Source organism: Phalacrocorax aristotelis, chromosome Z, assembly GCF_949628215.1.
Source record: "Phalacrocorax aristotelis chromosome Z, bGulAri2.1, whole genome shotgun sequence".
NCBI classification, from domain to species: Eukaryota; Metazoa; Chordata; class Aves; order Suliformes; family Phalacrocoracidae; genus Phalacrocorax; species Phalacrocorax aristotelis.
In genome coordinates, this window is record NC_134311.1 from 70,762,982 (window position 1) to 70,780,021 (window position 17,040).

At 57.8% G+C, this 17,040-nt stretch overlaps 1 protein-coding gene across 3 annotated transcripts in view; it reads right to left on the minus strand.

The window, feature by feature from the left end:
- TLN1 (talin 1) overlaps positions 1 to 17,040 on the minus strand; it is a 35,253-nt gene that overhangs the window by 5,412 nt on the left and 12,801 nt on the right. For 2 of the 3 annotated variants that reach the window (XM_075078809.1, XM_075078808.1), the window contains exons 14-51: positions 16,553 to 16,666; positions 16,119 to 16,227; positions 15,432 to 15,640; positions 15,217 to 15,315; positions 14,966 to 15,016; positions 13,070 to 13,237; positions 12,491 to 12,785; positions 12,223 to 12,389; positions 11,727 to 11,855; positions 11,268 to 11,381; positions 10,938 to 11,051; positions 10,647 to 10,781; positions 10,383 to 10,511; positions 10,163 to 10,265; positions 9,878 to 10,086; positions 9,664 to 9,783; positions 9,301 to 9,498; positions 8,828 to 8,967; positions 8,642 to 8,735; positions 8,382 to 8,471; positions 8,084 to 8,206; positions 7,755 to 7,898; positions 7,262 to 7,423; positions 7,034 to 7,174; positions 6,599 to 6,780; positions 6,150 to 6,282; positions 5,927 to 6,028; positions 5,649 to 5,819; positions 5,337 to 5,486; positions 5,112 to 5,213; positions 4,865 to 4,984; positions 4,419 to 4,565; positions 3,312 to 3,478; positions 2,886 to 3,069; positions 2,496 to 2,621; positions 2,076 to 2,192; positions 1,811 to 1,996; positions 1,590 to 1,697 (exon numbers count right to left, since the gene is read on the minus strand). In XM_075078809.1, the coding sequence (XP_074934910.1) occupies positions 1,590 to 1,697; positions 1,811 to 1,996; positions 2,076 to 2,192; positions 2,496 to 2,621; positions 2,886 to 3,069; positions 3,312 to 3,478; positions 4,419 to 4,565; positions 4,865 to 4,984; positions 5,112 to 5,213; positions 5,337 to 5,486; positions 5,649 to 5,819; positions 5,927 to 6,028; positions 6,150 to 6,282; positions 6,599 to 6,780; positions 7,034 to 7,174; positions 7,262 to 7,423; positions 7,755 to 7,898; positions 8,084 to 8,206; positions 8,382 to 8,471; positions 8,642 to 8,735; positions 8,828 to 8,967; positions 9,301 to 9,498; positions 9,664 to 9,783; positions 9,878 to 10,086; positions 10,163 to 10,265; positions 10,383 to 10,511; positions 10,647 to 10,781; positions 10,938 to 11,051; positions 11,268 to 11,381; positions 11,727 to 11,855; positions 12,223 to 12,389; positions 12,491 to 12,785; positions 13,070 to 13,237; positions 14,966 to 15,016; positions 15,217 to 15,315; positions 15,432 to 15,640; positions 16,119 to 16,227; positions 16,553 to 16,666 (5,352 nt within the window). The remainder of the gene's footprint in view (positions 1 to 1,589; positions 1,698 to 1,810; positions 1,997 to 2,075; positions 2,193 to 2,495; positions 2,622 to 2,885; positions 3,070 to 3,311; positions 3,479 to 4,418; positions 4,566 to 4,864; positions 4,985 to 5,111; positions 5,214 to 5,336; positions 5,487 to 5,648; positions 5,820 to 5,926; positions 6,029 to 6,149; positions 6,283 to 6,598; positions 6,781 to 7,033; positions 7,175 to 7,261; positions 7,424 to 7,754; positions 7,899 to 8,083; positions 8,207 to 8,381; positions 8,472 to 8,641; positions 8,736 to 8,827; positions 8,968 to 9,300; positions 9,499 to 9,663; positions 9,784 to 9,877; positions 10,087 to 10,162; positions 10,266 to 10,382; positions 10,512 to 10,646; positions 10,782 to 10,937; positions 11,052 to 11,267; positions 11,382 to 11,726; positions 11,856 to 12,222; positions 12,390 to 12,490; positions 12,786 to 13,069; positions 13,238 to 14,965; positions 15,017 to 15,216; positions 15,316 to 15,431; positions 15,641 to 16,118; positions 16,228 to 16,552; positions 16,667 to 17,040) is intronic. The other variant, XM_075078810.1, reaches the window with a different exon arrangement.

Genomic DNA, 17,040 nt, shown 5'->3' on the forward strand with positions numbered 1-17,040 from the left:
CTCCCCTACATCCTTCCTGCTCACAGCTTTCCAGGAACCTGCTGCACTCTGATAAATGGAACCTATGAGCTTTGTTCCTGCCTTTGCAAACCAGAGTGCTGCAGAGCTGGGTGGGAGTTGTGGCTTTATTCTGGACTTGCATAGGGCCATCCCAGCAAAGTCACTGGAGTTGCACATGGCTCGATGTCCCCAGGCTGATGGCACACAGCGACGGCTGGTTTGCCCTTGTAAGCACATTCAGACTAAATGACACATTATTAAGTCTGCTATCTGCTCTGACAACATGTTTAAAACTGCTAAATGGTCTCTGGAGCTGAAGGCATGCCAGAGGCTGTGAGCTTACTAAGATGTACCTCCAGCGAACAATTAATAGGATGTGCCAACATATGATACTCAAGAGATGTCATACAGCAGCTGCCTGATTATACCCAAAATACAGTGGAATAGCGTGTTCCTGCAAATAGGCTGACCTCGGGCACTGCCACACTAAGTCATTAGCCCAATCACCTGTTAACAACAGGTCAGCCAGAGAATTTCTCCTCAGCACTCAGCCTTGGCTGCTGTGACTTATGTGCGGATAAAGCATCTTCCAGACAGACATTTGATCTAAATGCAGAGGATGGAAAACTCACTGCTCCCCTTGGAACTGTACCCCAGTAGCTACCTCCTTCAGATAAAACTATCCTTTGACTTGCCCTCCATCCAGCTTCAATTTCTATCCATCAATTCCTGCGCACCTCCTCTTTGTGCTGCCAGTGCAGATTACCCTCTGCCTAAAGGCACTTTCCCTGCAGGAAACCACAGTCTGAGCAACACTGCCTTGTATCTGGTGAACCTGAACAGCAGACTCTCACCAAGCCCTTCTAAACAGCTTAGTGAAACCTTGTTACAGAGCTGACTCGCCCTCCATTTTTGTCCTGACCTTGTTTTGAGGGTTCTTGCAACTCCTCAGGCTGGTTCTGTGCATCCCTCCAGCACCCCTTGACTCTACCTCTGTGATCTTGTTAAGAATGCGAACTGCTGGAAGGACCTCACTAAATCATTTCTACCATTCTATGGTCTTAATTTGTTTCTTGTAAACTACACTCATCTTGTACGACAGCTAATTAAAGCAGCCAGCTGAAGTCCCTGAGAAGACTCAGTAGACAACCAGATCAAAAGGGTGCAGCTGGCGCTTGCAGTCAGAACCTCTGCTGTTGTGGGTACTGTCTGTCTCCCACTCTGTGTGACCTTAAGCTGTTTTCAGACCGCCTGAAGTTTCTTGCTCTCACCACTTTTACTAGAATCTGCTCAATGATTTTGCTGCCCTGTTGTTGAATTTTTCCAGCCTCCATCTGTTTATCTCCTCCAGTTAATCTCCATCTGTTGTTAGCCAAATACCTCTCTTCAGAGCCTGTTCACCTCTCTGCCATCTGCTTCCACGGCAAGGGCTCAGCCATGTGCTGTGTCAGCACAGGCAGTGAAGGGGGCTATGCAAAGACCTCAGCCAGAGGAGGTCCAGAGCCCAGAGGACCTTGGGGATTTGAGGAGCACCCTGGCATCCATGGGCAGCCTCTGCCCTCCCTGGGAATTGGGGCAGGGACACTTACCACCAGCACATGCTCCAGCAGCTCCAGGTAGCCATCAGCACACTCCTTGCCGAAGCGCAACGCCCGCTGCCGCACATCTCCACTCACCTCTGGGTGGTAGGCGGCTTCCTGAAACCCAGAGACAGGGAAGCCCCGATTCACTCTCAGCACCATCCCTGCCAACACCCACAGCCACCCACAAACTGTCTCTGTGCTAGACCCACGTGCCCCCCCAGCCCCACCTTGCAGGCACGCAGCATATCTGCAATGGCACGGCGGCTCAGGTTGGCCGTGGCGATGACATCCTCCTGCCGACACGAGTTGCCAGCAGCCACTGCTTTGGCTGTGGCCATCGTGATGCCTTTTGTCATGCGGATGAAGTCCTCTGGGGTTGAGACCTTGGCGGGAGGCACAGGGGAGGAGAAGACCTGTGAGGAGAGAGGCAGCAGTGAGGCACTGGGCAGCCGGAAAGTGGGACAGCAGCCGCAGCACCGTGGCTCTACTCACTGCCAGCTCTTGGCGTATATGCTCTATCGTGGCCTCCAGTGCCCGTGTCCCCTTTGTGGCCTCATCCTCGACGGCCTTCACTGTCTTTAGCAAGGAAGTGACATTTGTCACCATAACCTGTGGAAGGGAAGAGAGCCAGGTTAAGCCCCACATGAGCTCTGGGATGCTGCCGGCACCTGTCCCTCCCTCATGGTTTGGTCCAAAACAGCCCTGTCCGCATACTCACAGCACCTCATCTTGTTTTCCCACCAACCCCTCCTCTGCGTGTTGTGCCCCACCTTTTATGTGCCCCTTCCTCCCGCATGTTGCCCTGACTGCTCTGCACTTGTCCTCCTGCCCCCAGACACCCAGAGAAGCCCCGCTTCTCTTTCTCCAGCCCCCTTGCCCCATCCCTTCCTCCCCATCACACCCAGCTCAGACCTTGGCAGAGTTCTTCAGCTGGTAGACAGCAGGGTCATCCCCAGCTTTGCCAGCAGCTGCCTTAGTGGCACCAATCAGATCCCCAAGTGCTTTGGCCACATCCTTCACAGCGTTGATCAAGACTACCTGGGGAGAGAAAGACCAGGACAATGGCATGGCTGCAGTTGCACTCAGGCTGGGGATGGTGTGGCCCAGCAATGGGAAATTTGGGCACACCAGGACACATGGTACACATGTATACAGTATACAGCGCAGCCAGCACAAGCCAAAGCCCAGCCAGCCCTCTCCATGACACGCAGAGTCCAGCCTAGAGCAACACACACCTTCAACCCTCAGCTCCTTCAAGCAAGTTACGAGCAGCCTCCATTCACCCCTCACCTCTCAACCCACCTGAGTCTCTGGGTCTTCAGATCCCAGGCTGGCAGCACCCAGTTTCACCACCTCTGCCAGGCGGGTGATGGTGGACACTGAGGACTGGGCAGCCTGGGCTAGCTTCTCCTGGCTGGCCGTGGCATTCTGCACCAGCACCTTGGTGTCCTCCACCAGCGCCTTGGCTGTCTTCAAGATGCCCTCCCTGGGGAGAAGAAGGGAGTCAGAGAGGACACAGCCCTCTACGTGCCCACATGGTCCTTGGGGTGCAGAGAGACTGTGGACCCTGCCTTCTGTATGTACAAGCTGCAGGGGAAAGAGTCAGCATGACCTGGACTTGCAGCTCTCCTTGGAGCGGGTCCACAGCTCAGAAAGACAGGAAACAATGGGGCACAGTCTGACCTCTCCTCTCTGGCTGAGCAGAGGCTGGACGAGGTGTGCGGGTACCTGTGATCAGCAAAGGTCTCCGAGTTCTCCCGGTTGAGAGTTCCTGCCGTGGCAAACATGATGGTGGTGTCGAGGTCGGCAATGATGCCAGAAACAGCGCTGGCTGCTGTGATGCAGGCTTGTGTCCCACGGTTCCCAGCCTGCAGGGCTGCCAGCACATGAGACACCTGTGGGGTACGAGCAGGGTGACTGGGGAGCAGAGCAGGTTCAGGCAACCCCCACCGCACACATCCTCCAACACCTCTCAGGTTGGAGCTGCTTCACACCAAGGAGGGGAACTGGGAATCATGTGGTCTGGACACCACTCCTTAACTTCCATTTATTTATTTCTACCCTGTACATATTGATTTTGGGGATCCAGGAGATATTGGACTCTGCAGGTTTCCAAATGAATAAGGTTTGTGTGATGGGCATCAGAACATCGCAGCTCATTCCTTCTTTAGCTGCTAAACTCAATTTCTGTACTTGGGCAAGCGCTCATAGGAGAGCACGTTTCCTGATGGAAAGCAATCTTGGCACAAAGGACCTGCAGGAGGTCCTGAGCATGCAGGCATGTGCCAAGCACCATGAACAAGTGCTTTGCTTTCGTACTCTTGCTTACAAGCCTTGCTGCCCTATTGTTGCCTTATCAACTGAGTTTTTTAGCCACATTTTCAGCTGTTATTCAGAAGTATGATCTTTAGATTGGCTGATGGACAGGATGCTTTCCACCACATCAGCAAAAGAAAGGGAGATCGATCACCCAGCATGAGCTGCAGGCTTGGCTGGAGACACAGCAAACACTACACCCAACACTGCAAGAGCTGATTTGGAGAGCCCTGCGCTGTCACCAGTTTGTATATCAGTCTCCCCTGGCAGGCCATCACCGGCACATTGGCAGGCAGCAACCTGGACATCGCCCTCACCCATCATGGCACCAGCTGCTGTTGTGGTGCCTGGACAAGGGGATCCATCCTCCACCCCACCAGCTGGGCAGGGTAAGCGTGGCTGACAGAGCCAGTAGAGCCCAAAAGGACCAGGGGAGAACCTAGCGTGGCAGCTCCAAGGGCACATGGTTCAATCCAGCATCCCTCGCCACACCATCACCCCTCCCTCCAGGCTGCTCACCTTCTCAGAAACCTTGCGCGCACTCTCTATCAGCTCCTTCTTGGTGTAGGCATCACTGGGGCTACACTGCAGGGCTCCAGCCTTGGTGACCAGGGCAGCACAGCCGTGACCCAGCTCCTGCACTCGGCGCTTGATGTGGGAGCCAATCTGGAGAGGAACTCGTGCATGAGAGAGGCAGCAGGGAACTGAGCCCCACATCTGTGATACCCACTGGGCAACACCAGCCACCCCACCCAGCTCCTCTCTCCCAGTCCTCCCACTCAGGAGGGGGAAAAAGCAAACACGGCTTTGCTCCATATGGCCACACCATGTTGCAGGGGAGGTGTGAATGCTGCCTGTCCCCAGCTCCAACAGGAGGTTCAAGTATCCCTGTCCTCTGCTCTCACACCCCAGCAGACCCTGCTCTGCCCCATGGCATGCTCCAGCACTGCCCCCCATGCTCGTACCTCCTCATTCTCAGCAGTGAGCGCAGCTGGCTTGGCCTCCTGCGCCAGCTGCCCATAGTCGTTGGTGAGTTGGTTGGCCAGTATGCCCAGCTCATCTGGGTTGGTGGTGGATTTGGTGACCTGTCGAAGGAAGAAGAGCAGGAGTTGGAGGGGCCTTAATCTGGGACAGGCAGGCAAGCAAGGAGGGTGGTCGTCTGCCTGGGTGACAGGCAGTGCTTTCTGCAGTGACAGGCTTGCTTGCACCCACCATCTCCTGCACAGTCACTGCGATGGCCTTGGCCGTCTTCACCATCGTGGTCTGGTAGTCCACAAAGGTCCCCTCTGGCTCACCCATTGGCCCCTCGTCCAGCTGCAAGAGACCATCAAGAGACTCTGGCTCCAGCTCCAGCCCAAAGACCTTGTAGAGTTTTACCCTGACTCTTCCTGACTCCCACCCCCAGCCCTGGCCAGGTCCTCTCCATGCTTCCCTCACCTGGTTGATGGCCTGGGTGATGGAGTCCACCATGCCCCCCACAACACCTGCAGCACTGGCTGCCTCATTCAGGGTTGTGGTCAGGTCCTCCACCGCTTCCTTCATCATCTGCACAGCCTCCTCCAGAGCCTCCTGGGTATGGGCAGCTTGCTACAAGGACAAGCTGGAGTGAGGGAAGGCGGGCAGCAGCTCCCCTCTTGACAGGGATGCTGCACACATACCCGAAGTTCCTTCTCTGGCACACATATGTGCACCATGAAGCACTCACACGTGAAGGGGAGCATGCCACTGACATGTGCCCCTCCTGCTCACCTTGGGGTTCCCACCAGCCTCCTTGGCCGTGTACAGCATCTGCAGGGCAGACTCAGCCAGTGTTTTGGTCTGGTCCAGGAGGTTCATCTGCTGCTGGTGGTTGGGCGTTTTGGAGGCAGCGCCAATAGCCGCCATAATGAGCGGCTCAAAGTACTGAGCCATCTGGGACACCTAGGGAAGAGCAGCATCAGCACCAAACAGCTTCCAGCCCCAACTGCCTTGTGCCTCTCCTCCCACCGTGAGCTCCTCCACGTGCACCAAGTGCCTCATCATGTTACCTTGTGCCCCAGCTGTGAGGCCTCGGCCCGTGCCGCACTGGCCACGGGCTCAATCAGGTTGCTGATCTCCTGGACAGCCGTGATCATCTGGTTGTGCAAAGCCTGTTGCAAAGAGAGGTGGTTACATGAGGCTGCAGCAGGGCTGGCGTCACCATGTGTCCCTGGGACTGGGGGGAAGGACATCCACCCCCATTAAGCTTGCAGCAATGCACCCCTGACCCACCTCCTGGGAGATATCCTCTCGGGGGGCAAGCTGCTGGCTGATGGCAGCAAGGGAGGCCTGGTCCACCTCCCGCATGCATTTGTTCAGGACCTCAATGGCCTCGTCACACTCCCGCTGTCCTGGAGCTTTGTCCCTGTTGACAGATGGATCAACCCAGCACTAGGTGCTAGGCCACCCCTTTGCCCCCAGCCTTGGCTGGTGCTGGTGAGGGGCAGGACCCCACTCCCAGGCTTTGGGGTACAGAGCCCAGGCACTCTGGCATGCATTCCCATCAACCCACGCCAGGGCTGGAGGAGCAGGTCCAGTGCAGGACAAGAGGGATGGCATCTTCCATCCCATCCCTTGTCTCCCCCTGCCGGCCACAGCCAAGGAAATGATGAGCCAAAACATCCCTAGGGACGCTTGCTCAGAGCAGAGGTACATGCCAGCAGGGACAGGGCTCTCCTCACCTCATGTTGGTGATCAGCTTCTTGATGGAGTCTGAGACAGTGCGAGAGTGGCCAGCCAGCACCGACCACTGCGGAGGGTCCTTGGGGTTGACAGCCAGAGAGCGGGCAGTCTGGATGAGGCCGGCAGAGCTCTCCAGCATGGTCTTGGCCGAAGAGATGATCGGCTCCATGGCTCTGCGCCCCTGCACAGGGAGACAACAGGCTGGTGAGCCAAGGGACTCTGCATGGGAAGCTACTCCCTCTTCCCCAACCTTCACCCCAGAGCAGCCCCTCAAAGCCCAAGGCTTGCTGCTATCTCCCCACCACACCCCTGCAAGGCACCAGCACCGCACTGGGACTCCATCCCAAGCTCAAGGGGAGTCACAGATCCTCCCCATGCTACAGCAGACTGTGTCACAGCCAGGCCACATCCTCCCTGCCCCAGCAGCATCCCACCTCTGGACTGATCTGGGCAGGAACAGTGGCAAACTCTGGGTTGGAGGCGAAGGCTGTCAGGTTATCCACAGCCTCTATGAGAGGAGCAGTGGCTGCGCGGCACCGCTCCCGGTTCTCCTCGTTGAACTCACCATCCAGGGCCTGGTGTGGAGAGACCAGAGCATTATCCAACCCTCACCACACCCCAAATCCCATCCCCACCACAGTGCCCCACCAGGGAGACGGCACCTTGATGGTCTTCACCAGGTTGGCTGTGCTGTTGGCCACCTCTTTGGCTGACTGGACAAACTGGCGCTTGGCCACAGGGTTGGCGGTGCGGGAGGAGGCCAGGCGGCATGTGTTGCACAGGGCTGAGGTGTGCTTCGCTACAATGGTGGCTGCTGACAGAACCTGTGGGGAAAAGCAGAGTAAAGCAGGATCCACCGACTCCCCATACCTGCAGCCCTCCCTTCCCACCAGACCCACATGGGGCACCAGTGATCACAGGGGTCCCTCTTGTGACCCAGGAAGGATCACCAAGGTCCTGCACACACATACGGCCCCTCATCTGGACTGTCACTGTTGCATCAAAGCTGCCAGCTGGTTCCCAATACAGCTGATGGGGCCTGATGAGACACTAGCCATAATTTTGGCCAACTCTTGGGATGCAGCTCTTCCAACTAGGCTCACACTCCCTTACGTGCAAAAAAGTGCCCATAACAGTGCCCCACCTCATACTCACCTGGGACTGGGTGCAGGCAGGGTCCACCAGGTTCTGGCAGGCCATCTGGATGGCTTGGTTAGCTCTGGCAAACTGAGTAGGGTCTACCAAGCCCTGCTGTCCAGCCTGGCTGTTGGGGTCTGAGACCCCCACAAGGTAGGCAGCCTAGGAGCATGAGAGAGGCAGTGAGGGAGAGCTTGCACACAGCAGCGAGGCTCAGAGCAGGCATGGGCTGTGGATGAGGCTGGGAGCACTGTCCCACAGGGCCAGGCTTGGAGAGGAAGAGAAGGGGTGCATACAGCAACACACACCATGGATAATGCTCAGGGCTGGGATGGAGAGTGTCTTACCTGGGCAGCTGCCTCCGTCAGCCCACAGAGAGCTTTGGAGGCGGCACTGATGGAGTCACCAAACTCAGGCAGTTTGCTGTTCTTGGCGTTCTGGGAGATGCCAGCCATGGACTCGCCCAGCACCTGCAGGAAACACCATGAACTGGTTATGGGGACCACCTCCCGCTCCCGCAGTGCTCCCAGGCTCACAGCTTACTGTGCTTCCTCTACACAGGACGAGGCACTTTTCCCTTTGACCCCACATCCTTCCCAAACCTCCGATCCTTCCCCAAATGTACGCCCCCAGCTCAGGGCTCACCTTGGAGTTCTCCATGACACTGTCAAGGCAGTTGAAGTAGGACATGTCGTTGACGGTCTGGGTCGGGTTCTCCAACAGTTCCTTCACCGTCTGCAGAGACACAGGTGTCACATCCAGGGGAAGACTCTGTGCCCTCCACTTACTTCTCGTCTTTGCTCCCTCCTGCCCCTCACAGACGGGTGCAGCTCCTCCCTCCCAACCATCTCAGCACCCAGCCAACTCAGCCCCCCCCACTGCCTCATCAAGACATGGCTTCTCACCTCCAGCTCCCGCAGGGCATTGTCGCACTCCTTCTGGCCTGGTGCCTGCTGGGTGCACATGGTGATCAGCTGGTTAATGCTGTCAGTCACAGCCCTGCCAGGGACAGGGGAGAAAGACCCATGGATCAATGCCAGCTCTGCCACCTGGACTCACTGCTACACCTCACAGAGGGCAGTTCCTCCTACCGTGCTGCTGCTGCCAGCTGATTCTTGAGGTTGGGGGCCGCGGGATCAGCAGAGAGTGCCTTTGCAGCCAGCAGCAGCTTGCTGGAGGACATGGAGATGCTCTTCAAGTTCGACACCACCTGCGCCTGGTCTTCCTTATTCTGCAAAGAGCCAAGAATAGGTACCTGCAGCAGGTTTCTAAGCTCCATGCCCACCCTAAGTCGTCTCCAGTGGTTTTCAAGCTGAGCCAGTTCCCTTCATTTAACTCATCTACCAACAGCAAGGATAGGGCGGTAACACTTGGTGAACAAACCCAAGCCGTCTTCTCCTTGCTGCTGAGGTTTACCCAGCCCCAGGCCCCGTCTAACCAGCTGCATTGGCCACAGCCACCCTAACCACTGCAGCCTGGCCATGCTGCCTGCAGTCACCTGCCTTCCCAGGCACCCCAAACCTCTCACCAAACCCATGATCACCCAATGGGTGTTTGCTCTCACCGGGGACTGGCTTGCCATCTCCACTCCTGCCTGCAGGAACTCATTGAAGTCCTGTCCAAATTTGCCAGTGGACTTGGCCAGGTCTTGAGGGGTGCCACGTGACGCCTGCACCAGCTCGTTGGCGGACTGGTTAAGCCCTGCAGCTGCCTGGTTCAGCTGGCTCTGTGCCTCCTGGAAGCTCTTGGTGCTGGGAGGGAACTGGAGGCAGGGAGAGGAGTTAGAAGAGGCAGGAAGGAGGATGAAGATGGAGAATGAAGGTCTGGCATTTGCTTGGGGATATGCTGCAGGGGAGGCCAGTCTGGATGGACTGGCTTGCATCCCTACAAGGCTTCCACTTTCCCCTCCCGCCCCTGCTCAGCTCACCGAATCTGTGAGAAGCCTCTTGCTGGCCTCTCCCACCATGCGGATGGCAGCATCCACATCCCGCTGCCCAGGTAGGCAGTTGACACAGCGGCTCAGTGCCTGCGACACTGCCTTGGCCACCTGCAGAGAAGCAAAGAGCAGTCACCATCCCTCGGCCAGCCCCATGCCCCTCCCGTGGGCTGGCGGGGGACACTGGGGTCCCTGCTCTCCCTACCTGGGCCAGGCGCTGCTGGCTCTCTGGGTCACCAGGCTTGGCCACCGCCTTCCGCGCCTCCTCGATAAGGTTGTTGGCTTTATCCATGACGTCGCTGGCACACTCCAGCATGGCGCTCTGCGCCTGCGGGTCAGAGGTGTTGGCTGCCACGCCGCGGGCGGCCTGGCTGAGTGAGCGCAGGGCCTGGGCCACCTCTCGGGCAGCGATCCCTGAGGGGAATGGAGAGGTCAGCAGCTGCTGGCATGGCCCCCTCCCCTCTCCCAGCCCCTGCGTGGAGGCCAGTACCTGTGTAGTTCTCATTGCCCTGGGCCACCTCTCCCAGGAGGTGAGCGATGGCAGAGCTGACGGCTTTTGTGCTGTTCCCCAGGTCCTGGGCACACTTCTCCATCTGTGGGAAGATAGGTAGGCCATGCTGGTGGGCTGCACTTCCAGCCTCCACTCCCACGGCTCCCCCACCCCAGTGCCCGTCCCCATCACCCTGCGCCACCATTCCCCGTGCTCTCACCGTCTCTCCTGGCAGAGGCTTGAGCTTGCCATCACGGGCAGCTGCCTTGGCTTCCTGCAAGTCCCTCTCCAGGCTCTGCACCAGGCCCAATGCGGAATCTATCTCCAGTGGTCCACATGCCTCCTGAGCCTGCAGTCGGGGAGACATGGAGGAGAGCAGGGTGACTGCTGAGCCCACCCTGCTGGGGCAGAGACCATGACCTGCCACCGGGCACCTATTGTGCATAGTCAGGGTCCCACCGTGGGATGGGACCCAGCCTCTTACCTTCTGGGCGGCCGTTCGGAGCTCAGCCAGAGCTGCAGCCAAGTTCTTGGCACACTGGCTGAGCTGCATCGCAGAGGCTTGGTCTGTGATGGTGGGGACGGTGGCTTTGGCTGCAGCTACCATCTTCCCACCAGGCTGCCAGGCCAAAAGAAAAAGCAGTGAGAGGGGACAAACATGCAGCATCCCTCTGCTGCACACATGCAGTAGGTTTCTCAGGATGGCCAGACAGGGTAGGAAAGCTGTAATGCCTGTCCTGGAGCCAGCATGAGAGGCTCCGGACAGCGTGAGTACCTGCAGGAAGTTCTGGCTGGCAGCAATGAGAGCCAGCTGGGCACTGGGGCTGTCTGGCTGGGACTGGCTTCCTCGTACACCCTGCACCAGCATCGGGATCTGCTCTGCCACCACCTGCCAGAGAGGAGGGTCACTGGAAAAGCTCAGCTGGGTGGAGACAGATCTAATCCAAGACCAGTGACCAAAAGATCAGCTCCCGGGGTAGCTGCATGGGGATCTCAAGGTCCTGCCTGCCCACTGTGGCCAAACATGGAGCCCCAGCACAGCTGATGGGAGAAGGGATGGGGACAGGAGGCACAGGAGATGCCACAATCAGGCCTGGGCCCTTACCTTGCAGCTCTGCACCAGCTGCTGCTGCGCAGCAGGGTTCTTGTTGGAGGAGGCAGCGTGCTGCGCGGCGGCGATGGTCTGGGTGGCAGATGCCGCAGCTTGCTTGGCCGCGTGCTGGTGGGGGGAGGCATGGGTTAGCACCAATGGCAGAGCAGCCTGCCCAGAGCCCCCCAGTCATGCACTGGGACCCAGCTGCCCCTAAAGTTCTCTTCTCATGCTTCTGCCTGTAACACCAGAGCATCCCCAGCACCCTTGGTGCCTGGCATCCCACAGTGAAACGGTGTGCACACAGGATGGGAAGGGAGCAGTGGGGAGGTCTCTGCAGGATGCAGCACGGACACTGTAGACAAAAAGGACTTTTTCCCTCTGGAAAGTACAGGGATACAGGGGCTCCTGGCCAGGTCTCGATCGTTAACCGTGCCTGCCTGCCCTCCATGGCCCCCTTGCCCAGCATCTCACCTCTAGCTTGTGTACAAGCTTCTTCTTGATGGCATTCTGGGCTGCTGCATTGGTTGCCATACGGAGCCCCTCCGCTGCCTCACGCAGCCGCTGCTGCTGCTCCTCGCTGTCTGGGTGGGCTGCAGCTCCCTGGAGAAAGAGAAAATCCGTCACACCTTGCAGGCACCACTGGGTCCCTTGTTCTCCTGCAACAGTGGCTGTCCTCTGGCCTGATGCCAGGAAGTCCCCCGAGGGCAGCCTGGCCACCTACAGTGGAGTTGTCCAAAGCCTCTCCAGGAGAGCTCAGCAGCAGAAGAGCTAACAGCTCCTCTGTGATCACCCACAGCTCCAGGAGCCCCAGTCCATTGCACAGGTCCTCAGCTCAGTGTAGGCTCTTGCTCTGGGAACTGCTCCCTGACCCAGGGGCTGCTCATCCTCACCACAGCACCACACTGGCAGTGTCAGATGGGGGCAGTGTCAGATGGGGCCAGTGTCCATTTTCTTCCATGCCACTGACCTTCGCAGCCTCCACCATCTTGGCAGTGGCATCAGCCAGGATCTTGGCTGCGCTGAGCAGCTTGCGCGAGTTCTCCAGGTCTGTCTCTCCCTCTGCATCGGCTTTGATGGCATTGACAAGGTCAGAGGTGGCCTGGGCCAGAATACGAGCCTGCCGCACCATCTCCCCTGGGACAGAAAGGAAGGGTTGCCTGTTAGCAAGTCCTGTGGGCTCCCCGATAGTTCCCCATCCACCATGCTCTGCCCCAGGTGCCATCAGCTGCTCTCACCAGCATCGCCCATAGAGCTGAATATGTTCTCGGTGACGTTGAGGATGGTGTCGGTGGCCTGGTCGTAGCGCCCGATGGGCTGCCCGCCCAACGCATGCTGCTTGATATGCTGCAGCAGGTCGTTCAGGGCCTGGGTGACAGCCGTGGCTGCCACCCCAACCTGCTTCAGGAGCTGGTCATCATCGGTGGCCGCCTTGGAGGCCTCCACGCAGCCCTCTGCTGACTTGGCTACCAACTTGCCAGCCTCAATCAGTTGCTCCTGGCAAACTGGGGAGCTGATTGTGGGAGCCACTACCTGGAGAGGAGGAGAAAGGCTGGGCAGCCAGTGTGGTGGGCTCCTTGCAGGAGCTGTGCAGGGACAGCTGTCCCCAACTTCTGTTCCTCCAAAGAGAATATTTCAGTGCTTGGGCACAGTGGCAGTGACCCTAGACCGAGGCAGCCCATCCTTCTGGTGCCAGACCCCTAATAACTCGCCTGAGGATGTGTCATCCTGGCACACCTACAAGCCCACCATGGAGCTGCCGCCAGCCAGGTGATGCCTGCAGCCACACCGAGGCAAGGGTTAACCTTGTTGCTTACCTTGGTGCAGGCCACCAGCTGGGAGGTGGAAAGGGCACACTGGGTGGCAGCAGCGATCACCTGCGTTTGCAGTGCAGAGTCCTCTGTTTTCTGAGCCACATTCTTGGCTTTGAGCACCAGCGCAGCAGCAGCACTGGCCACCGCCTTTGCCAGCTGCATGAGCATGTCCTGGAGGGGACACAAAGTGTCAGCATGGGAGCCATGGCAGCAGTAGCACCAGCAGCCGCCCACAGGGCTCTCATGAAATATTCAGCAGGGAAACATGATCTTTTGGTGGCCTTTCATCCACTCTGGCCCAGCACCAGCAGCACTGGACACCTGGAGTGGCTGGCAATACCTCCACCCCATCTCTACTGTGTGCTACAGACGACAGCGAGGCTGTAACCTGGCCTTGATCCACAGCCTGCACTGCAGCACTACCACAAACACTGCCCAGAGCAGCTCAGGCAACCCTCAGCATCACCCCGACACTCATGACCCGCTCATTGCCCACTCCACAGGCAATAACCCGCACTGAGTCCCCGATTGTACCACAGTGACAACATGCTGCAAGGCACTGCTGGCACTGCCTGTGCAAAGCCAAATGGCAAAAAACTGACAAACCCCTCCAGCCAAGTGGCAGGCACAGGAGCCACAACGGGGGCAGCTGCCTGCCCACGGACTCACCACACCAGCAACAGGCAAGTGGAAGATGCTGCCCACACTGGTTGCCTGTACTGCAAGCATGCCAACTATTTTCTAGCTCGTTAGCAAGGGGCTACATCTCCACTATCATTCCCAGGCCTAAAGGAGAGGTATGACATGACAATCAGCCTCCTGTCCCTGGGGGTGGCAGGGAAGGTAGGGGCCCACCCTGCCAGCACGAAACAGGCAGCAACCAGCACATGACAAACTGCTTTCCCACAGGGCATCAGACATGACTGCACGCTGCAGACTTCAGGATTAGCTCCCACAGCATGCTACCGGTAAAAACTGGCAGCACCAGCGCTAGACAGCATATGCTCAGGGCAAAGACCTTGGTACACAGGGCAGTGCTCTCTGCCTGCTGCACCTGCAACCCTCCGGCTGTGTGCATGCTCACAGTGATTGGCCCGGCACCCTGTGACAGCTAAGCCTCCAGCACCAAGCCAGAGGTGTCACAGCCTCCCCTCGCCTCCTGCAAGCCAAGACCACTCCTGTCACCATCCACCACCTTTCGAGACAGGAAGAGAGACCGGAGAGCGCATGCACCCAACTCGAGAGTCCCCAGACTGCTGCAGCTGAGCCCAAGGAAGGAAGCAGATACACTCGGGTCTGCCAATTGCAGGGAGAGCATCCTGCTGCATGTGGGCAAATTGTCTTCCAGGTCCTAAATCCAAACCTTGGAGCTGCCCTATCCTGGCACTGTCACCTGGCTGAGCATAGCTTCCTGCCCTGGTACTAGATTTTCTGCTCCCCTTGGCTATCTGTCCAGGCTTTCCTGCTCTCGTTGAGACTGCCATGAACAGAAAACCCTCCTTTCTGGAGTTTCTACAGCTGGATCTTCCTTCTCAGTATGGTGTGCTACCTTCCTTGTGCTGGAAGGAGCAGTTGTAGGAAAGCAAGCTGGCTGGAAGTCAGCTCAGCCAGAATAAACCACGGGGCTCCAGCCACCCTGGGTCTCTGATGGGGACACACAAACAGCTCCCATAGGCAGGGAGTGGCAGGCAGGAGCTGAGGCAGCTGCAATGGAGGACTCCCAGGGCAGCACTCGCCCAAGCAGTGACCCGAGTGCATGGACTTCTGAAAGCCAACCACCAAAAAAGCAGATTTTTGTCAAGAGCCCTTCTCCAAATAGTTCAGCTGATAGTCCCCAGAGGAACACCTCACATTGGAGAGGACAGGGACCACCAAGCCATGCCTACAGCCCCCTTTTACCGTCTTTGGGTCAGAGGCAGGCAGGATCCAAGCTCGCCGGCTTTCTGGGATCTACATGGGAATCCACAAGATAAGACGCATTATATCACAGCGGCATTAGGGACAGAGATGGGCAATGGCCTGTCCCCTCCCTCAGCAAAGTCACTGCTGGGCACTGGCCAAGCTTTGGCCCAAAGCCCTCCTGCCAGGTCCTGTGCAAAGGCCAATGGTTTTAGGGAGCAGGTGTCCTGGGTGTCGCCTGGTGCACTCACCTGGAACCGAGGGTCGGTGTCACTCTCCCCAATCTGCTGCAGCAGCTCCCCGCTGGTCTGGCCCACAAGGCCGGCAGCCTGCAGGAGATTCTGGCGAGGCTGCAAGGAATGAGGCAGAATCAACACCAGGCTCATGAGGAAGCCGTAAAACTTGACCCAATGGTTCCCCTTGGCTTCCACCCTCCTCTTGCCCCACGGCCATTCCTGTCTCCCACCTCAGCGCTGGCAGGCTGTGCCGTTTTCAGCAGATCTGAGACAGCGCTCGCCAGGTTCTTGGCTGCCTGCAGAAGCTGCCGTCCATTCCCTCCTTCATCCTCCATGAGCGCAGCCAGCAGCTTCACGCCCTTGGACATCTCCGTCAGGTTCGAAGAAATGGTGGTGACAGCACAGCCCACAGCGGTGTAGTCTGTGTCTGCTGGATCCCCTGCACAGGAATGAGACAAGTCAGGATGGGACATGCTTCAAGTGATGCTCTAAGATCATCCCTGTGCCTGTCACCGATGTGGTTCTCCTTCCTGGGAGGGGAGGGAGACCTTCTGGCTCCTAGCCCTAAAAGGTGATCACATCAGCCGAGTTCGGGCAGGAGAGCTGCATCATGCCATGGCTGTGCCCGGAGGTATGGCAGTGACTGGGCAACATGCTCCTGGTCCAAAGGATGGCTGGTCAGCCAAGGACTGGAAGGACAGGGCTGGGCACATGCAGGCATCTAAAGGCAGGGCAAGCTGCAGGGGCATGTCCAGCTCTATAGGCACACTAGCAGCAGTCAGGCTTGGTTTAGCTCTAGCTGGGGCAGGCTGGCTCCTCCAGTGTCTGATGGAGGACAGGGGCCACGACCTTTAGCCAGACAAGAGAGACCAAGGCTTCTCCAGCAATGGGGCATCCGTCTTCAACCCTCCACGTACCTGCAGTGAGGTTGACCACCGAGGCTGTGCCGGCAGTGATAGCATCCACTTGGGAGTGGATCTCATGCTTTGACTCATCCATCTTGTTTTTGCGCCAAGCTTTGGATGCCTGAAACGGGGAGAACAGGGTCAGAAGATGTGGCGATGGTGGATAGCTGCACCCATGCTCTCACAGATAGGTACAGCAAAGAGAAGACAAGGAAGGAAGAAAGAGCTGTGACTACCCAACTCCCCAGCCCATCCTGACCAAGCAACATGATCAAGTGTCCCATCCACCCCTGCCCCCAGAGTGGGACACAATCCCACCTTTTTGCAGGCAGATCTTCTCAGGAGCTGGTGACACACCTTCTGGGAATGCAGCCAGCCTCCCCCAGCCCAGCCCACAACCTCCAGCAAGGTTCACTCCCAACACCGCGCCTTCACCCAGCACTCACAGCATCCTGCCCGAGGGGTGGCAAGGTCTCAAAGTCATCCAGCGTGGCCTGGGCTGCATGCACAGCCTGCATGCTGGAGTTGATGGTGCCAGTCAGTGCTTGCTGGGCTGAAGTCTGCAAAAAGGGCAGAATGAGGTACGCCGGAGGCTCAGAATCTAGGCTTAAATAGTTGGTTCACACGCCCCCCTGCAACATGGTGTAAAGTGTTGTTGATGACAGTGCTCTAGGTAGGCACCTCCACAAAGTGGGGTGCACCTAGCAAAAAGGTGCTCTCCCCTCTGCACCTTCCAATGGGAAATGCCCTGTCCCAACGTGGGTACAAGTGAGTCTCACAGTTAATCAGCTCTCAGGGAGTGCGGAGCAGATGCAGTGGGACCCCACAAGGCTTTTACAGCAAGCCCCACAGCAGGTTAAGTGGGGCCAAAGAAAACAGCCTCCTGGTGGTCTTCTCTGGCTGCAGAGGACATGGGGGACATCAAAGCCAGGGT